This window comes from Chrysochloris asiatica, unplaced genomic scaffold, assembly GCF_000296735.1.
Source record: "Chrysochloris asiatica unplaced genomic scaffold, ChrAsi1.0 scaffold00039, whole genome shotgun sequence".
Lineage (NCBI taxonomy): Eukaryota > Metazoa > Chordata > Mammalia > Afrosoricida > Chrysochloridae > Chrysochloris > Chrysochloris asiatica.
This window is the reverse complement of record NW_006408557.1, coordinates 16014041-16035251: the sequence shown is the minus strand read 5'-3', so window position 1 is coordinate 16035251 and position 21211 is coordinate 16014041. Positions and strand designations below refer to the sequence as shown.

General features: G+C 40.0%; 1 protein-coding gene across 1 annotated transcript in view; it reads left to right on the top strand.

The window, feature by feature from the left end:
* ACSS1 (acyl-CoA synthetase short-chain family member 1) overlaps positions 1-21211 on the top strand; it is a 90826-nt gene that overhangs the window by 27480 nt on the left and 42135 nt on the right. The window contains exon 3 of the mRNA XM_006860667.1: positions 15577-15776. Within this exon, the coding sequence (XP_006860729.1) occupies positions 15577-15776 (200 nt within the window). The remainder of the gene's footprint in view (positions 1-15576; positions 15777-21211) is intronic.

Here is a 21211-nt window from a genome sequence, read left to right as displayed (position 1 = left end):
TAAACTGCAAACATTTGGAATCAGAAAACCAAAAAGGAAGAACATGCTCAGCATTTCTCAAGCTGGGGGAACTGAAGAAAAAATTCAAGCCTTGACTTTCGTTATTGAAAGAGTCTCTGGGCAAATTATTTGCTTAGTATACAGATTGAATAATTATGGTGAAAGAATGAAACCCTGGCACACACCTTTCCTAATTTTAAACCATTCAATGTCCCTTTGTTCTGTTTGAATGACTGTAGTTTGACTAAAGGTTCCTCATGAGCACAGTTAAGTGTTCTGGAATACTCATTCCCCTCAATGTTATCCATAGCTTGTCATGATCCATATAGTCAAAAGTCTTTGCAGTGTCAATAAAGCACAGGTAAACATCTTTTTGATATTCCCTGCTTTCAGCTAAGATCCATGTGATGTCAGCAATGATAACCCTTGAACTGTTGCAGCTGTTTTTGAATTATCTTTAGCAAAATTTTGTTTGCATGTGGTATTAATGATATTATCCTATGATTTCCATGTTTTGTTGGACCACCTCTCTTTGGAGTGGGCACACAAATATGGATCTCTTCCAATCTGTTGACCAGGTAATTGTCTTCTAAATTTCTTGGCATAGATGATTGAGTGACTCCAGTAATATATCAGTTTATTGAAAGGTTTCAATTTATATTCCATTGATTCTCAGAGTCTTGTGTGTGTGTGTGTGTTTGCCAATGCCTTCAGTGCACCTTCAGCACCATTGACTCTTGATCATATTCTATCTCTAGAAATGGTTGAACACCATCCGTTTCTTTTTGGTACTGTTAGTCTGTGTATTCCTTCTATCTTCTTTTGATGCTTTCTGCATCATTCAAAATTTTGGCCAGAATCTTTCAATACTGCATGTTGAGACTTTAAATTTTTCTTCAGTTTTTCAGCTTGAGAAATGCTGAACATTTTCTTCCCTTTGACTTTCTAACTCCAGGTCTTTGCACATTTCATTATAATACTTCACTCTGTCTTTTCAAGCTACCCTTTGAAATTTTCTGTTCAGATTTTACTTCTTCATTTTTTCCATTTGCTTTGGCATATCTCAGCTGGAAACCAAATTTCAGAGTCTCTTCTGGCATCCATTGTGGTCTATTCCTTCTTTCTTGTCTTCTTAAGGACCTTTTGCTTTCTTCCTGAATGATGCTCTTGGTGTCCTCCCAAAACTGTTCTGGTCTTCAGTTATTAGTGTCAAATCTGGTTTTGAGAGGATTTCTAAATTCAGGTGGGATATGTTCAAGGTCAAATTTTGGCTCTCATGGGGTGTTTTAATTTTCTTCAACTTCAGTCTGAACTTTCATAGGAACAATTGGTCTGTTTCACAGTCTGCCCATGCTTTTGTTTTGGCTGTTGGTATGGAGCTTTTTCTACCATCTTTTCCCAGAGTTGTAGTCAGTTTCATTTCTCTGTATGCCCTCTAGTGAAGTCCATGTGTACAGTTATCTTTATGGTGTTTAAAAGGGTATTTGCAATGAGTAAGTTATTGATCTTGCAAAATTCTATCATGGTTTCTATCACTAACTTCTTCAGCATGGTTTCTATCACTAACTGCTGATCCTTTTCTTTGTTTCCAATCTTTGCATTCCAGTCATCAGTAATTATTAATACATCTTGATTCCTTGTTTGATCAGTTTCAGACTGAAGAAGTAGAATTCTTCAATTTTAATCATCATTAGCTTTAGTGGTTGGTGCATAAATTTGAAAACTAGTGGTATTAACTGATCTTTATTGTAGGTGTATAGATATTTTCCTATCACAGTGAGTATTGAATTTTTTTCAATATGATGAATGTGATGCCATTCTTTTTCAGTTTGTCATTCTCAGCATAGTAAACCATATGTTGTTCTAATTCAAAATGACCAATACCAGTTCATTTCGGCTCACTAGAATGCCAAAGATATTGATCTTTATGAATTCCATTTCAGTTTTGACAGCTCCTGTTTGTAAGGAGCTCTGGTAGCGTAGTGGTTACGAATCGGGCTGCGAGTCACAAGGTCAGCAGTTCGAAACTACCAGCGGTTCCGCGGGAGAAAGATGAGGTGGTCTGCTCCCGTAAAGATTTATAGCCTCGGAAACTCTTTGTAGGGTCGCTATGAGTTGGATCCGACGCCACCGTACATAACAACAACAACAACAATTTGTACATTCTACACTCCAATTATTAGTAGATGTTTACAACTATTTCTCCTCATTTTGCGTTGTGTCCCATCAGCAAATGAAAGTCCTGAAATCTTTACTCCATTCACATCATCACAGTCAGCTTTACTTTGAGGAGACAGCTCTTCTCCAGTTGTATTTTGAGTGCCTTCCAACCTGAGGGGGCTCATCTTCTTGTACTATCTCTGACAATATTCTGATGCTCTTCATCATGTTTCAAAACTCAATATTCTGGTAGTATTTGACAGTGTTCCACTGATATTCATAAGGTTTTCAATGGCTGAGCATTAAGAAGCAGTCTGCCTTAGTTGGTATCTCAACTGAAACCTGTCCACCATGGGTGTGCCCTGCTGGAATTTAAGAAACTGGTAGCATAGCGTCCAGCATCACAGCATCACACAAGCCACCTCAGTACGACAAACTGACAGAATGATGAAACAATTATTTATTAGCAGTTATTTTTATGAAAGGGAAATGAATTGTGGTGAACTTTAATGACAAACTCAGCATGTAACTTCTGTGGTGTCTCTGTGTGGAACGAGAGGTGGCTGCTCTGTGGCTCGGGTAGACTTGGTCATTGGTGTTGAGGGCTCACATGCCAGGGCCTCTCTCTAACTTCCTACTCACTTGCCATGTGGAAGTATTTGCTTCATAGGAATTGGCAAATCAGTTTTTCCTGGGTGACATAAATGGTTGCATGTTCAACTGTTAGCTGAAAGTTTGGTGGTTCAAATGCAACCAGAGCTCACCTTGGAAGACAGACCTGAAAATCTGATTCTGAAAGATCATAGCCTTGAAAATCCTGTGTTGTGGTTGTTAAGTGCTATCAAGTCAGTTTTGATTCATAGTGACCCTGTGTAGGATTCCTGAGGAGCAGCTTGTGGGATAAGCCAGGGCTTATCCTAAAGTGCCATGCTAGGACTCCTGAAAACCCTATGGAACTGTTTTATTCTGTTTATATGGGGTTGCTGTGGGTTGGAACTAACTCCAAGGAAACTGACAACAATCGGCAAATGCTTTTTTTCCTGAAAAAAATTGGTTGTTAGGTATCTGCCAGGGCACTACCATGTCTGCATGAACCTCTTGTTCTTCCCAGTCTCCTGTTTCTCCTAGTTGTCCCTAGCAAAGCAACATGGGCTAAGGGCACTCACACCAAATTGTTGCACCTTCTGAATCCCAAATGACTAGGTCCTGCTGTGTCTAAAGGAGCAAATCTTCCCTGTTCACTGTCCTCTTGGTATATTCATTTGGAATCTTCTGTGGGCTTACAGGGATGCTTGGGAAATAATGACTCCTAGCTTGTGTCTAAGGAGCCCTGGTAGTGTAGTGTTGGTTTACTAACCCCAAGGTCAGCAGTTTGCATCTACCAGCTGCTTTGTCAGAGAAATATGAGGTTTTCTGCTCCTGTAAAGATTTACAACCTTGGAAACGCTCTACAGAGTCATTGGGACCAACGGTATACTACAGTAGCAGCAGCAGTGTGTCTCTGGTTTGAAATGTTCATTCCATGTGTATTTTTTTTTAGTTTTTTTATTGCTATTGTTGCCAAATGGACTTGTAGGGAGCAATCGTGAGAGACCCAAGCAATCACCTGGGGCATGTGAAAGTGGAACAGGACCTGAAAAACATCCTGTGACTTTTTTTATTTAAAATTTTCATCCATAGGGAAAATGGAAGGTTTTTAGAAATTAAAAAATCTAAATTCTCCTCCAAATTCCACCAGGGAGTAGACCGTGTTTTTGTGGCTGTCCCTGGGAAGCAAATACATTTGTCTGCCAGTGAATGGATATTCTGTCAGGGCACTCACTGTTTTGGTGGCTGGGTTCTCTTGTTTTCATTTCTTCACCACTACTTAGAGTAATGATACCACCACTTACAGGACACATGTAAATGTCCCCAAAACTATTGTGGGTGGTGGGCCCCATGATAAGAACACTACCAAAGCTTCTGTGGGAATGTGGGGCCTGAGCAGGAATTATTATTATTTTTTTAATTCTCCAGTCAGGCATTTGATTGGCTTCTAGTGAGACATTCTTCTGAGTGACTGACTTGAAGAATTTAGCACTTCCCAAAGAATCTAGCAAGACCTCAAGGAAAATACATTTAGTCTCCATAAAATATTGAGAGAGCTTACAGCTTTGACCTGCATTTGCTGGCTGACCTGTTATCACCAGTGGTATTTCAGTTCTCATCTTAGGTAGATGAACCCTGTCTCTGCCTGGGTTCTTGCTTGACAAAGAGTAGTTTGAGATGTTTTGCATATCTGAATGTGGTAACTGCTTTATTTTCTCACTGTAACTTCTCCTTGCCTAACGGTCATGACCACAAAATCAAATAATGATGTGTGTGGAATTTCATAAGTGGTTGATGAGCCCCTTCAGCCCAATTTCCTAGGTTTGTGATCTTTTAGTGGTAGTAAGTAGCTCACTGAGCAAAATTCCATCACCATTAAATCTGATTTAGCTGCTACAGTAATGCTAGGGTCAGAGTAGTCAGTCAGGAGAGAAGGGATTAGATCTCAGACTTATGTTTGAGCGGTTTCCAGGTCCACCCCCCACTCCTGATTTCTTGCCTGCACCAGGAGGGGTCTGTGTTGCTATGCCCCTTCCTTAAAGTGGATCCTTTTTCTCTCACCTCTCCCATCTTTCAGAACTGTTTTGCTGAAGAAAATTTGAAATATTAAAGAGTATACCGATGGAAAGATGAGTCTCTTTGCTAGTTCTGTGTCTAACCTCCTGTCTACCCTGGTTTGCAGATAGTGACCATGCTGATGCAACCTGGCCTCATAGACACATGCCAGCATTATAGCCAAGTTTACCCCCATCCCTGTGCCACATTTCCTTGTGAGTCCTTCCCTGGTATACTTGTGGGTGCTCATAGGAGTGGGTGGCCAGGGTAACATCTGAAATGAAAGAGACCCACTTCGGAATCATTTTTGGTGGGTTTTCTAGAAATGTGACAGCTAGTGTCCCATTCCCTGCTGAAGGAACAGGAGATGAGGAGAAATCAAGTCATGGGTGAGACTGAGGCAGTGGCTCAGACAGCATGCCTAAGGAGCAGTGTTGCTGAGGCCATTGGCAAAGGAACAGATCAGCTTTAAGCATCTTGGCCATCATCAAACATCCTTCGAATGGACAGATGAGACTCTGCCTGAGACACAGTGCCTGGCATTGTTACTCTAAGCCTTGACCCCATGTGCCACTATCAGAAGTCTCAGTGTGTTTTGAGCTATCAGAAGAGCTAGTGGACTGTTTTGCCTTGAATTTCTACCTGTGTACTGTGAGCAGAAGTGAGTGGTTTGGGCAGGCTGATCTTGGAAATGCCTCTGTGTTCCTTCCTGCTCTTTCTTTACTTCTCTAACTCTCCCTGCCTCTGTGTAGGGAAGAATTGTGATGAGGACTGGGACTCTGTTTAAGAGAGATATGGAAAGATAGAGGGAGAGATCTCTGGGACTGCATAGAAAGGAAGGAAGAAGGCAGAGAGAGAGAGAGGGATTGGGTAAAAAGAGGGGGAAAGCAGGTACAGAGGAGAGAGGGAGAGATAGGAAGTCTGCAGTGTTCTTGGGGGATCAGCCAGGTGTGAAGCACCTTCCTGCTAGTGACAGAGACTACTGACAGAAGACCAGAAGATTTGTGGGATGACATCAAGAACATGACACAGGAAGAAAGCTAAAGGTCATTAAAAAGACAGGAAAGAATGAAAAGACTAAAACGAATGTCAGAAGAGACTCTGAAATTTGCTCTCCAGTATGTTGTTGTTGTTGTTAGGTGCCATCGAGTCAGTACCGACTCATAGTGACCCTATGCACAACAGAATGAAACACTGCCCAGTCCTGGGAGAACCTCACCATTGTTTTGATGCTGCTATATTGCCAAGCCATCTCATTGGGTGTCTTCCATCTTTTTCTCTGACCCTCAACCTTGCTAAACATGATATCCTTTTCCAGCGATTGGTCCTTCCTGACAATGTGTCCGAAGTATGAGAGATGAAGTTTGGCATCCTGGCCTTCAAGGAGCACTCTGGCTGCACTTCATCCAACACAGATCTGTTGGTTCTTTTGACAGCCCATGGCACTTTCAATATTCTCTTCCAACACCATAACTCAAAAGCATCAATTCTTCTACAGTCTTCCTTATTCACTGACCAGCTTTCACATGCATATGAGGTTATTGAAAATACCATGGCTTGGATCAGGTGAACCTTAATCCTCAAGCTGACATCTTTGCTCTTCAACACTTTAAAAAGGTCTTGTGCCGCAAATTTGCCTAACACAATATGTCATTTGATTTCTTGACTGCTGCTTCCATGAGTGTTGATAGTTGATCCAAGAAGAATGAAGTCCTTGACAACTTCAATTTTTTTCTCTGTTGATAAGAATGTTGTTTATTGGTCCAGTGGTGAGGATTTTGGTTTTCTTTACATTGAGATGCAATCCATACCTAAGGCTGTGGTCTTTGATCTTCATCAGTAAGTATTTTAAGTCTTCTTCACTTTCAGCAAGCAAGGTTGTATCATCTGCATATTGCAGGTTGCTAATGAGTCTTCCTCCAATCCTGACGCCATGTTTTTGTTCATATATCCCAGCTTCTCAGATTATTTGCTCAGCATACAGGTTGAATGTGTATGGTGAATACAACCTTGTCACACACCTTTCTTAATTTTAAACCATTCAGTGTTCCCATGCTCTCCAGTATAGATATGGTAAAATGAATGGAAGAAATTAAGAAGTCAAAGGGCTGAACAGAAATTTTTAAAGAGCAACTTGAGAAGACAAATTTCTTACTTTTTATAATGAAATGTACAAAGACCTGGAGTTACAAAACCAGAAGGGAAGAACACTATTTCTCAAGCTGAAAGAACTGAAAAAAAATATTCAAGCCCTGGCTTACAATATTGAAGAATACTATGGGCAAAATGGAGTGCTGGTATGGGGATGTGGGTTAATACATTGGACTGCAAAGTTGTTTGAGCTGCAAGGTTGGTGGTTCAAGCTCACCAGCTACTCCTCAGAAATCCTATACAGGGTCGCTGTGGGTTGGAACCAACTCACTGGCACTACACTAACAACGACGTGGGCAAATTGGTGGTGGTGGTGGTTATGTGCCGTGGAGTCAGTTCCGACTCATAGCGACCCTTTATAGATTGTCTGAGGCTGTAAATCTTTCTCCTGTGGAACCACTGGTAGTTTCAAACTGTGACCTTGAGATTAGCAGCCTGACTCGTAACCACTATGCTACCAGAGCTCCTTATGGGAAAAATACTGAATAATAAAGAAAACATCAAAAGAAAATGGAAGTTACAGAGTCACTGTACCCACTGTACCAACAATTGAACAATTGTTGCTTTTTCAACCATTTCAAGTGGCAAAAAATCAAGGTTCCAGGAATTGATGGCATGCAAGTAGAAATCTTTCAACAAACTGATGCAGTACTGGAAGCACTCACTCATCTCTGACAAGAAATTTGGAAGACAGCTACCTGGTCTACTGATTGGAAGAGATCTTTATTTGTGCCCCTTCCAAAAAAGAGGTAACCCAACAGAATGCAGAAATAATCAAACAATATCATTAATATCACAACATGTAAAAATTTGCTGAAAATAACTAAAAAACTGTGATACCAGTACATTGACAGACAGCTGCGAAGTAATCAAGCCAGATTCAGAAGTGGACATAGAACTAGGGATATCATTACTGTTGTCAGATGGGTCTTGGCTGAGAGCAAAGAATACCAGAAAGATGTTTACTTGTGCTTTATTGGCCATGCAAAAACTCAACTGTGTGGATTATGACAAGCCATGGATAACTTTGTGAAGAATGGGTATTCCAGAACATTTCATTGTGATCATGAGGAACCCATGTTTGAACAGAACAAGAGGATACTGAATGGTTTAAAATCAGGAAAGGTGTGTGTCAGGTTGTATTCTTTCATCATACTTATTCATTCTGTATGTTTATCAAATAATCTGAGAAACTGGGTTATAGGAAGAAAAATGTGGCGTCAGGATTAGAGAAAGACTCATGGACAACCTGTGATAGATATGCAGATGATACAACCTTAGTTGCTGAAAGTGAGGAGGACCTAAAACACCTGCTGATGAAGATCAGCGACTATAGCCTTCAGTATGAATTGCACCTCAATGTAAAGTAAACAAAAATCTTCATAACTGGACCAGTAATTTGTTGTTGTTAGGTGCCATTGAGTCAGTACCAGCTCATAGTGACCCTATGTACAACAGAAGGAAACACTGCCCGGTCCTGGGCCAACCTTACAATCATTGCTACACCTGAGCCCATTGCTGCTGCCACTATCCCAATCCATCTCATTGGGGGTCTTCCTCTTTTTCTCCGACCTTGTACTTTATCAAACATGATATCCTTCTTCATTGACTGGTCTCCTGATAACAGTGGTGAGGATTTTGGTTTTCTTTAAATTGAGATGCAACCCATATTGAAGGCAGTGGTCTTTGATCTTCATCAGTAAATATTTTTAAGTCCTCTTCCGTTTCAGCAAGCAAAGTTGTATCATCTGCATATCGCAGGTTGTTAACGAGGCTTCTTCCAATCCTGATGCCATGTTTTCCTGCATATAATCCAGCTTCCTGGATTATTTGCTCAGCAAACAGACTGAATAAGTAATGATGGAAGAATACAATCCTGGCACACACCTTTCCTAATTTTAAACCATTCAGTGTTTCCTTGTTCTAGTTGAACAACTGCCTCTTGGTCCATGTACGATTGAAATTGCCAAAGACTTCATTTTGGTTAGAACTACAATAAACATTCATGCAAGCAGGAAAAAAGAAATCAAACAACATATTGCATTGGGCAGATCTGCTGCACAAGATTTCTTTAAATTGTTCAAGAGCAAAGCTATCAGTTTGAGGACTAAGGTGCGCCACTCAAGCTGTGGTATTTTTAGTAGCCTCATATGCATGGGAAAGTTGGACAATGAATTACGAAGACTGCAGAAGAATTGATACATTTGATTTGTGGTGTTGGAGAAAAATACTGAAGGTACCATGAATTAACAAAAGAACAAACAGATCTTTGTTGGAAGAAGTATAGCTGGAGTGCTGCTTAGAAGTCAGAATTGTGAGATTCATCTCTCATATTTTGGACATGTTATCAATAGGATCTGGACATCAATAGGATCTGGAGATGGACATAATTCTTGATAAAATGGAGGGTCAGAGAAAAAGAGGAAGACCCCCCCCAATGAGATGTATTGTCACAATGGCAGCTACAATGGGCTGAAGTGTAACAACAGTTGTGAGGTTGGTGCAGGCCTAGGCATTATTTAGATCTGTTGTGCATAGGGTCACTGTAAGTCAGAAGTGACTTGTGGGAACCTAGCATGCTAGGTTTATTTAGTGAATTTAGTTTATTTAGTGAATTGTTAGAGCCAGAGAAACATGCACTCTCTTTTGTGAAATGCAGTAACACCACATACAGGAAGTTTATCTTACTTCCAGTGGCTGTTTCAGGAAATGACTAAGAGGGGAAGTTACTTTCAGATATTAACTATGAAAAAAACAGCTTCAGTGGAAGATAGATGAGTGCATACCTATCAATATATCTCTGACTCTCCTTTTCTCAACTATTTCCAGCTTTTTTTTTTCTTTTTCTGTTATGGACTAACTACTCTTAAATTCTGAGGTTGGAGGTCAACATGAATTTATACCATCTGGGTTCAGGTGGTATTAAGTTGATTATAAATAATTGCTGTTGGATTGCATCCTAAGCACTGGGTAAAATTATTCCCAGTTGATGCTTAAGAGTTGGATAGTGGAAGCTCTCCTTCCTTTTCTATAGCCAGCTCTACACATGTGTGTATGTTGCCAGGACCAGCAGGCCACATTTGTATATTTGTAATTATCATTTATGTATGTCCACACTGAAAACCTGGCCTGAGGAGTCTTCACTGAAGACAAATTTAAATGTCCCACTAAACACCCAGCTGAAAAGTGCACTTAAAAATATAGCTCTATCTCATGGCAGTTGGTTCATGTCACTGTGCCTTTAAGCACAGGACCTTTAAGCAAGAAGATTCTGCAAGCCCTAAGGAAATCAGTGTTTCTTACAGCTGTAACCCATTGGGCCAGGCACTGCATTCTCTTTACAGTAACTGTGGCATTTTGGGTTACTTTGAGAAGTAATGAATACCCAAGGACAAACTTTTGAACAGTTTCAGAGTACTTGGAGCTACAGGGTCACTTAGAAACCATTTATTTTTCAGAGGTTTGAAGACCTAGGTGTGCTGCTCATATTTCCCAATAATAAGTATAGTGAAGATTTGTAGTGTATTTAATGAAAAAGTCAAGTGTAAAAACAATGGGTTATCTGGGAAAATGATTAGAAATTGAGATGTAATTAACTAAGGATAAATGGAAAGCCTTTATTAAAAAATAATTACATGACCATAATATGGGAAAACTCTGGCTTAAGAGCAACTTTATGTCTTTTTGAGGATGAAGGGGCACAGGCTAGTGAACCCAAGAACATGATTGAGCCACTGTGTCATGTTTTGAATGTTTGAAAATTAATATGCTTTTAGTTTATTTAGTACAGAGTTGAGATTATTGGTCTGGAAAGATACCCATAGAAGTATGGGGATCACTTTGGTCACATAGGGTGTACAGAGAGAGTGACTGAGGTCATGGAGGTTTGGATTAGAGAGCTGGGGAGAGAAAAAGCTTTAAAGAGATGTGGTAGTGGTGGGAAGATTCAGGAATTTGCCACTGAATGACAAATGAGATTTATTCTGGGCAGCTTCAGAAACAAGGGGTGGAACTAGAAATATGGGAGCAGAAATATGGCAGTGAGACTCTACAAGCATCAGAATGCTGCACCATTTGCCCTTTGAGAATCTCATTGGCCTCACTTTGTATGGCCTTGGCAGAGCACATAGGAAGTGGAGCGAGAATCTAGTTGTGAGGTTCTATCGAGGTTGTTAAAACGCATAGCGACGCAGTGTACACAGAATAAAGCACTCCTCAGCTCTGTGCCATCCTCACAATCTTTGTTATGTTGAGCTGATTTTTGCAGTCACTGTGTCAATCCAACTTATTGAGGCTCTTCATCTTTTTCTCTGACTCTCTGTCAAACATAATGTACATCTCCAGGGACTGGTCCCTCCTGAAAATATGTCCTAAGTATTTGAGACAAGTCTCACCATTTTTTTTTTTTTGTAAGGAGCAGTCTGGCTATATTTCTTCAAGACAAATTTGTTTATTCTTCTCTTAGTCCATGATATATTCAGTATTCTTGCCACACTATAATTCAAAGGTACCAACTCTTCTTTGGTCTTCCTTATTCATTGTCTAGCTTTCATAAGCATATGAGATGATTGAAAATACCATGTTGTTAGGTGCCATCGAGTTGGCTTCAACCCATAGCGACTCTATGCACAATAGAACGAGACACTGCCTGGTCCTGGGCCAACCTCACCATTGTTGCCACACTTGAGCCCATTGATGCTGCCACTTTGCCAGTCCATCTTGATGGGGATCTTCTTTTTTTTCTGACCATCCACCCTACCAAACATGATATCCTTCTCTAGTGACAATATGTCCGAAGTATGAGAGATGAAGTTTGGCTATCCTGGCCTCCTGGGAGTACTTTTGGCTGCACCTCTTCCAACACAGATCTGTTGGTTCTTTTGGCAGTCCATGGCACTTTCAATATTCTCCTCCAACACCATAACTCAAAAGCATCAATTCTTCTACGGTCTTCCTTTTTCACTGTCCAGCTTTCACATGCATATGAGCTTATTGAATATACCATGGCTTGGGTCAGGTACACCTTAGTCCTCAAGCTGACATCTTTGCTCTTCAACATTTAAAAAAGGTCTTGTGCAGCACATTTATTGACTATGCAAAGGCTTTCGATTGTGTGGATCATGACAAGCTATGGGCAGCATTGTGAAGTATGAGTATCCCTGAACACTTAATTGTGCTCATGAGGAATGTGTGCATAGACCAAGAGGCAGTTGTTCGAACAGAACATGCTAACACTGAATGGTTTAAAATTAAGAAAGGTATGAAACAGGGTTGGATTCTTTTACAATACTTATTAAATCTGTATGCTGAGCAAATTATCCGAGAACCTGGGTTCTATGAAGAAAAATGTGGCACCAGGATTGGAGGAAAACTCATTAACAAACTGTGATATGCAAATGATACAACCTTGCTTGCTGAAAGTGAAGAGGACTTAAAATACTTACAGATGAAGATCAAAGACCACAGCCTTCGGTATGAATTACATCTGAATGTAAAGAAAACCAAAATCCTCACCACTGGACCAATAAACAACATTCTTATCAATGGAGAAAAGTTTGAAGTTGTCAAGGATTTCATTCTTCTTGGATCAACTATCAACACTCACGGAAGCAGCAGTCAAGAAATCAAATGATGTATATTGCATTAGGCAAATCTGCTGCACAAGACCATAGCTTGGGCCATGCAAAACTGAATCCTCATGGTGTCATCTTTTCTCTTTAACATTTTATAAGAGGTCTTTTGTACAGATTTGCCCAATACAATACATCACTTGATTTCTTGACTGCTGTTGATTATGGATCCAAGTACAAAAAAGACCCTTGACAGCATCATTCTTTTCTCCAATTATCTTGATGTTGCATATTGTTCCAGTTTTGATGATTTCTGTGTTTCTTTATGTTAATTGAAGTGACACAATGTTCCACGTCCTCTTCTAAATTCAGCTTGAAATTCTGGAAGCTTCCTACCGATGTATTGCTGCAACTATTTTTGAATTTTCTTCAGCAAAATTTTACCTACATGTGATTTTAAAGTATTGTTTGATGATGTGTGCATTCCATAGGATCACCTTTCTTTGGAATGGACACAAATATGGATGTATTCCAATGAATTAGCTGTCTTCTAAATTTCTTGGCACACATGAGTGAACACCTCTTGTGCTGCATCGTTATTTTGAAAAATTTCAATTGATGTTATGATGTCTTCCTGGAAACTTTTTTTTTTTTTTTTTTTGCCAGTGCCTTCAGTGAAGCTTGAACTTCTTCCTTCACTACCATTGGAATACTTGAATGTTGGCCAATCCTTTTTGGTACAGTGACTCTGTGTATTCCTTCCATCGTCTTTTGATGCTTCCCATGTCAGTCAATATTTTGCCCATAGAATTCTTCAGTATTGCAACTCAAGGCTTGAATGTTTTCTTCAGTTCTTTTCAGCTTGAGAACTGCTGAGTGTGTTATTTATTCCCTTTGGTTTTATAACTCCAAGTATTTGCACATTTCATTAGATCTCTTAAAATGAAATCTTCACTAAGACCTGAGTTATTCTTCTTAATTGCTGACTACTGCTACCTCTTGAACACTTGCAGCCTATCCCAACTGTCCATTTGGGAACTGTTGTTGTTGTTAGGTACCATCGAGTCATTACTGACTCATAGCAAGCTTATGCACAAGAGACCGAAACACTGCCTGGTCCTGTGCCAACCTTACTTTTGAGCCCATTGCTGCTGCCACTGTGCCAATCCATCTCTTTCAGTGTCTTCCTCTTATCCACTGACTTTCTACTTTACCAAGCATAGTGTCCTTCTCCAGGGACTGGTCCCTTCTGATAATATGTCCCAAGTATGAGAGATGAAGTCTGGCTATCCTGTCATCAAAAGAGCATTCTGGCAGTATATCTTCCCACATAGATTTGTTTATTCTTTTTGGTGTTTCATGGAACTTTTAATATTCTGCTCCAACACAATAGCTCAAATGCACCAATTCTTCTGTGGTCTTCTATATTTATGTCCAAATGTCACATGCATATGCGGTTATTGAAAATTCCCATTACTTGAGTCACGTGCACCTTAGTCCTTTGCTTTCATTAACACTCAGGGAAGCAGCAGTCAAGAAATTAAATGACACATTGCATTAGGTAAATCTGCTGCACAAGACCTCTTTAAAATGTTCAAGAGCAAAGATATCCCTTGGAGTAGTAGAAATATTTCTCAGTCCTGGATTTTGTGGATTTTGGTGGTGTGGGCAGAGGCAATTCTTTCATTATAAACTTAACTGAAGGGTGAGGGGCATCAATGAATGGCACCTTTGTCCTCTTCCTGAAATAATGAAATCCACCAAAAGAAGTATGCTGAAGCCAGCCTGGGCATGAGACACAATTAATCTGGTGGCAGGGCTTATGATGGATCTGCTTTACAAGAAAGGCTTTGGGAAACAAAGACTTCCTTGAAGTCCCTGCCTGAGACTGGAAATTGATTTTCATTGAACTATGGTATCTTGGCTGCCTCTTTTTGAACTTAGCTTTTCTTGGGAATCCTTTCTGTGATGAGCCTTTGAACAGAAAGGATTATGCAAGCACAGTTATAAGGGGCAAGAGGTACTCAAATGAGGGTTTGCTTTCCAGTCCCAAAAAGCACAGGGGTGCATTGTTACTGACCACACACCCCCAACCCAATGAGAAGGGGCCTTGCTTTCTGCTCATCTAATTTGTCTTCCTGTGTTAAATCTTTTTTTCTTATTATTATTACAAATAACTATAGGTTAGCAAACAAACTACAGAGGGCAAAAAAGGGAAGATAGTTGGGTACTGCAATTGCAAAGTCCTGGGTGTTGTTTGCTGTTACGAGATCAGGTGCTGTTACAACATTTTGGGGATCGGCCTTACTTGTTTCAACTCTTTCATCACATTTCTCCCATTTGTTTTCATGGAGTTGTATCATAGACTCTAATTGGGCTGGGTTCTCTGACTGGGCTGATTCAGTCAGATACTAACTTCTGAGTCAATCTACTTGCCAAAGGACAAATGGTATTCTAATTGGTAGACTGAATTTTGTTATAATCTCAGGATTGGAGGGAGGGGTCAGCCCATCCATACCACATGGAACACGGGTTCCAGCATAGGTGGGGCATTCTTGAAAAGCATGGACCATCCCATCCAGAGCAACAAACACCCACCGCATCTCAATTCAATGCCAAGTAGGGAACTGCAGGGAGTATTTGATAAAAACAAATATGCTCCCCCTTATCTCTGGGCTGCAGAGATGGTGACTGTCCTCAGTCTCCTCCTTTGTAAGTGTGGGAACTGGTGTCCTGCATGAATACCACTGCCTGACTTCAGAAGTCTTAGTGATATGATGGTTTGCTTTGTGTACTTATGCGTGCTTATAAGGAGAAGCCCTGCTCTAGACCACAACAATGAGGCAGTAGATTTCTATCATTACCATTCTACAATATTCAAAGCATTTCTTTTTGGTGAAGAACCTTTCATGCATCAAGTATTTGAATGCCTGCTATGCCCTAGGCAGTAGGTCTGGTGTACAGTATTTGTAATCTGCAGAATTATTCCACCCCAAATTCTGAGCCTTGTCTTTCCCTCATCTCTGATGGCCATCTCTTCGTTGTGTCACAGGGAGCTGCTGGAGACCACATGCCGCCTGGCCAATACATTAAAGAAGCATGAAGTTCGACGAGGGGACCGTGTGGCCATCTACATGCCAGTATCTCCATTAGCAGTGGCAGCGATGCTGGCCTGTGCTAGGATTGGTGCAGTCCATACTGTTGTCTTTGCTGGCTTTAGTGCAGAGTCCTTGGCTGGGAGGATCAATGATGGTGAGACCATGGGATATAAAGGAGGAGGCTGGGATCCCTAAGTCCTTCCCAGAGAATCCACCGAGCTAGCTTCCCATTGAGAGTGCCATGTTCTGGGATATGGGGAGTTCTTTGTGTTTCACATAAAACTTTCCTATGGGTCATGAACAACACTGTAAGAATCCACTCTCAAGCCCCTGCTGACCACCTCTTTAGAAAATGTGAAAGCTTTTCCTCTGTGGTCTGGTGTCTTCATCTCCCCCACCTTCCAAGGGCTTATACTTCCATCTCTTTTTCTCTGTTTTCATTGTTGTTGTTGTTAAGTGCCATTGAGTCAGTTCTGACCCATTGCAATCCTGTATAGGGTTTCCAAGAAGTGGCTGGTGAATTTGAACCACCAATCTCATGGTTCAAACTGCCTTGTGGTTGAGTGTTTACTTTATGGTGCCACACCAGGACTTTATTGTTGTTGTTGTTGTTAGGTGCCATAAAGTTGCTACTGACTCATAGCGACCCTATGAAAAACAGAACAAAACACTGATGATCCAGTGCCTTCCTAACAATCGTTGTTAAGCTTGAACGCATTGCTTCTGCCATCGTGCCAATCCATCTTGTTGGGGGTCTTCCTCCTTTTTGCTTACCCTCCACCTTACCAAGCAAGATGTCTTTCTCCAGGGACTAGTCCCTCCTGATAGTATGTCGGAAGTATGAGAGACAAAGTCTTGCCATCCTGGCTTCTTAGGAGTGATCTGGCTGTACTTCTTCCAACAGCAGTTATATTTATTCTCCTGGGACTCGTGGTATTTTTAATATTCTTCACCAATACCATAAATCAAATGCATCCATTCTTTTATAGTCTTCCTTATTCATTGTTCAAGTTTCACATGCAGTGAGGCTATTGAAAATAGCATGGCTTGACTCAGGTGTATCTTAGTTCTCAAACTGATGTCTTTGCTCTTGAACCCTTTAAACAGGTCTTGTGCAGCAGATTTGCCTAGTGCAATACATTGTTTGATTTCTCAACTTATGCTTCCATGAGTGTTGATAGTGGATCCAAGCAAAATGAAGTCTTGGACAACTTCAATTTTTTCTCAATTTCTCATGGTTTTATTTATTAGTCCACGGGTGAGGATTTTTGTTTTCTTTGCACTGAGGTACAATCCATACTGAAGGCTGTAAGGTTTTTTGTTTGTTTGTTTGTTTTTTAATTTAAAATTTTCATCAGTGATTATTTTACGTCCTCTTTACTTTCAGCAAGCAAGATTGTATCATTTGCATATTGTAGGTTGTTAATGAGTTTTCCTCCAATCCTGATGCAATGTTCTTCTTTATATAACTCAGCTTCTTGGATTATTTGCTCAGCATACAGATTGAATTAAGTATGGTGGAAGAAAACAACCCCAGCACACAGCTTTTCTGATTTTAAACCATAGTGTCCTCTTGTTCTGTTTGAATGACTGCCTCTTGGTCTGTGTACAAGTTCCCCATGAGCACAAATAAGTGTTCCGTAGTACCCATTCTTTGCAATGTTATTCACAGCTCTTCATGATGCACACAGTCAAAAACCATTCCATAGTTAATAAAGCACATGTAAACATCTTTCTGGTATTCTCTGCCATCAGCCAAGATACATTTGGTGTCAACAATGATATTCCTTATTCCATGTCCTCATCTGAATCCTGTTTGAATATTTTACAGTTCGTTGTCAATGTACAGTTGCAGCTGTTTTAGAAATATCTTTAGCAAAATTTTATTTGCATGTGATTGAAATGATATTATATGATGATTTCCGTATTCTGTTTGGTCACCTCTCTTTGTAATGGACACAAATATTGACCTCTTCCAGTCAGTTGTCTTCCAAATTTCTTGGCATAGATGAATGAGTGTCTTTAGTGCTGCATCTTTGTTGAAAGATTTCAGTTTGTATTTCCTCAATTCCTGAAAGCTTGTTCTTTACCAATACCTTCAGTACAGCTTGGGCTTCTTCCTTCGCTACCATTGGGTCTTCATTATATGCTACCTCTTGAAATGGTTGAACTTCATCCATTTCTTTTTGGTACAGTGACTCTGTGTATTCTGTCTATCTTTTTCTGATGCTTTATGTTTCATTCAATATTTTGCCCATAGGATCCTTCAGTATTTCAAGTCAAAGCTTAAATATTTTCTTCAATTCCTTCACCTTAATAAATGCTGAACATGTTCTTCTCTTTTGTTTTTTACTCTAGGTCTTTGCATATTTCATTATAATACTTTGTATGTAAGACTTTGTGTTCTTGAGCTGTCCTTTGAAATGATCTGTTCCGCTCTTTCACCTCCTCATTTCGTACATTTGCTTTAGCATCTCTATGCTCGAAAGTATATTTCAGAGTCTCTTCTGACATCCATTTTGGTCACTTTCTTCTTTCTTGTCTTCTTAATGACTTTTAATTTTCTTTCTGTATGTTATTTTTGATGTCATCCCACAACTCTTCTGGTATGAGGTCATTATTGTCTAATGCATCCAATCTGTTCTTGAGATTAATTCTGAATACAGGTAAGGTATATTCTAAGTCAAATTGTGGCTCTCATGGACCATTTTAATTTTCTTCAGCTTCAGTCTGAACTTTCATATGAGCAATTGATGGTCCGTACCAGTCTGCCCCTGGCCTTGTTTTGGTTGATGCTATGGAGCTTTTCTACTGTCTCTTCCCACAGATGCGGTCAGTTTGATTTCTGTGAATTCTATCTGGTGAGGTCCATGTGTATAGTTGCCTTTTATGTTGTTTAAAAGGATATTTATAATGAAATCATTTGTTTTGCAAAATTCTATCATGGGATCTCCAGCATCATTTCTATCACCAGGGTTATATTTTCCAACTACAGGCCCTTCATCTTTTTTCCCAACCTTTGCATTCCAATTATCAGTAATTATTAATGTATCTTGGTTGCATATTTGATCAATTTCAGACTGAAGAAGTTGGTACAATTCTTCAATTTAATCATCACTGACTTTAGTGGTTGCTGTGTAAATTTGAAAAATAGTGGTATTAACTGGTCTTCCTTTGTAGGCATATTGATATTATCCTATTACCAACAGCATTACACTTCAAGGTAGATCTTGAAATGTTTTTTCTAATGATGAATGCGATACCATTCCTCTTCAATTTATCATTCCTGTCATAGTAAGCCATATAATTGTCAACTTCAAAATGGCCAGTACCAATCCATTTTAGCATACTTATTTATAGGATATCTAACTTCATGCTTTCCATTTCATGTTTGACAATTTCCAGTTTTCCTAGATTCAAACTTCATACGTTCCGTGTTCTGATTATTAATGGATATTTACAGCTGTTTCTCCTCAAATTGAGTTGTGCCTCATCATTAAATTAAAATCCCAAAAGCTTTACTCCATTCACTTCATCACGTTCAACCCTAATATAAGGAGGAAGTTCTTCCCCAGTCGTATTTTGAATGCCTTTCAACCTAAGGGGCAAATATTTTGGCAATGTATCTGACAGTATTCTGAACCTATTCATGTTGCTTCAATGTTCTGATGCTATCTGACAGTGTTCCACTGCTATTCATAAGAATTTCAGTGGCTAAACATTCTAAATTAATCTTACTCTCCTTTTTAGTCTGTCTCAGTCTGGAATCTCAGCTGAAACCTTTCCATCATGGGTGACTCTGCTGTTCAAATAATGGTGGTATAGATTCTAGCATGTCAGCAACACTCAAGCCATCACAGTAAGACAAAATGATATACAATTGGTAGCACATACTAAGTGGTAGTGCCTACTGTGTGCCATGTAAAGGTTTATCTCCTTTAATTTACTTAATGCTGATAGGATTTGTATTATGATATATTTTATCATCCTTCTCTCCTTTTACTATTATATCTGTTTCAAAGTGTTGTACAGATCAGTGCCTGCAAGAAGGGAGCTTACACTGTCCCCATGACCCTTAGAGGATACAGAGGAGGGGTATGAGCCATTAGGTGACCCTGAGCTGACAGTTCAGGGAAGAGATGCTCCATCTCATAGGAGTGAGTATGGACCACAGAAAGGCACAGTTCAACAGTGTGGGTTCTGAGATGAGGCCCAATTTCCCCAGGAAGTCTTCTTGTTCTATCTACACAGTCACATGGAGATGCCTTCAGTTAACTAAGACATTCCTTCCACCTGCTTGCCTCCTTCTCGACCCAGTTCCAGAAGGGACCAAGCCAGGAGATGAAAGACTGCAGATGTCCTAGTACTAAACAAAAGTCCCTTTTAGCTCCAAGGGAGGGGAAAGTATATATCACCCCCTCCCCCATAAGGGAGAGAATGCACTTGTAATCTGATTTGAGAGGGAAGTTTTGAGGTTTGGAAGACAGTACTGGACATTGAAATTTGTTTATTATGGGTAAGTTCAAAGATACAAAAAAGTAGAAGAAATGATGGCATGATGACCCCCCTGGTGCCTGGTGCCTGGTGCCTGGTTCAAAAGTGATTAACTCATGACTGAGCATTAGTCTGAGGTAAATAATTTCATCTGTACTTCACTGCCCATCTTTAAAAGATAAGAACTCCTTTTTATATAGTAAAATATCACAACTATCTCGTAAGAGAAAATATTTATTTTGTGAGTATGTGTGTGTGTGTCTTATTAAATTCAACTGGTTGCACTTGGTTAAATGTCTAGTATATTTTAACCAATGTGTTGTCTCTCCATTTTATCCCTCTTGTAATGTACTTGTGGAAGAGGCAGGGTTCTTGGTCCTGTGGAGCTTCTGGAGTCTGAATTTTGCTAGTAACAGCCCCCAGGAGTGATGTAACAGGTTCCTCTGTCTCTTAATTTTCTTTGAACTGGGGGTTAGAACCAATGGTCATTTTGGGAAGAGGGCCCCTCATAGTGGGCTGGATACTGCCTGTGGTGTCAGCAGGAGGCACAAAGTCTGGTGTGTCTCCCTGTGGATGGAGAGTGCCCAGCAATGAATCTTGCCTGAATCCAACTTAGTGATGGCACTACAATGAAGCTTGGGCTAGATGGCTGTACTGCCCTTCCTTCTTTTATTAGCTGGAATATTTCCTACAGATACAGTGCTCTGTATCTGTAGGAAATATTCCAGGTTGATGTTAAATTTGCATAGATTGAGTTTTTCCCGCTTATTCGCCAATTTTCAAACTAATGAGCTTCCTTCCTGACATACTCCATGATGCTAAATCATGAACTCATTGATTTTAAAAATATTTAGTATGTTTTAATCCCCTGTAGTCATTATTCTTGCTGATGCTAAACTGTCACCTCTCAGGCCAGTGGGAGCCTTTCCCAGTTATCTCCATGACCCTTGTTTTTTTTAAAAAATTTTTATTGTGTGATAGTTTACATGGGGGAACATTAGCTTTACACTCATTCTATCATACATTGTTTCATTGCCATAGTTACCATCCCGTCCATGCATCATCACCCAACCAAAGGTTATACCCTGCAGGCCC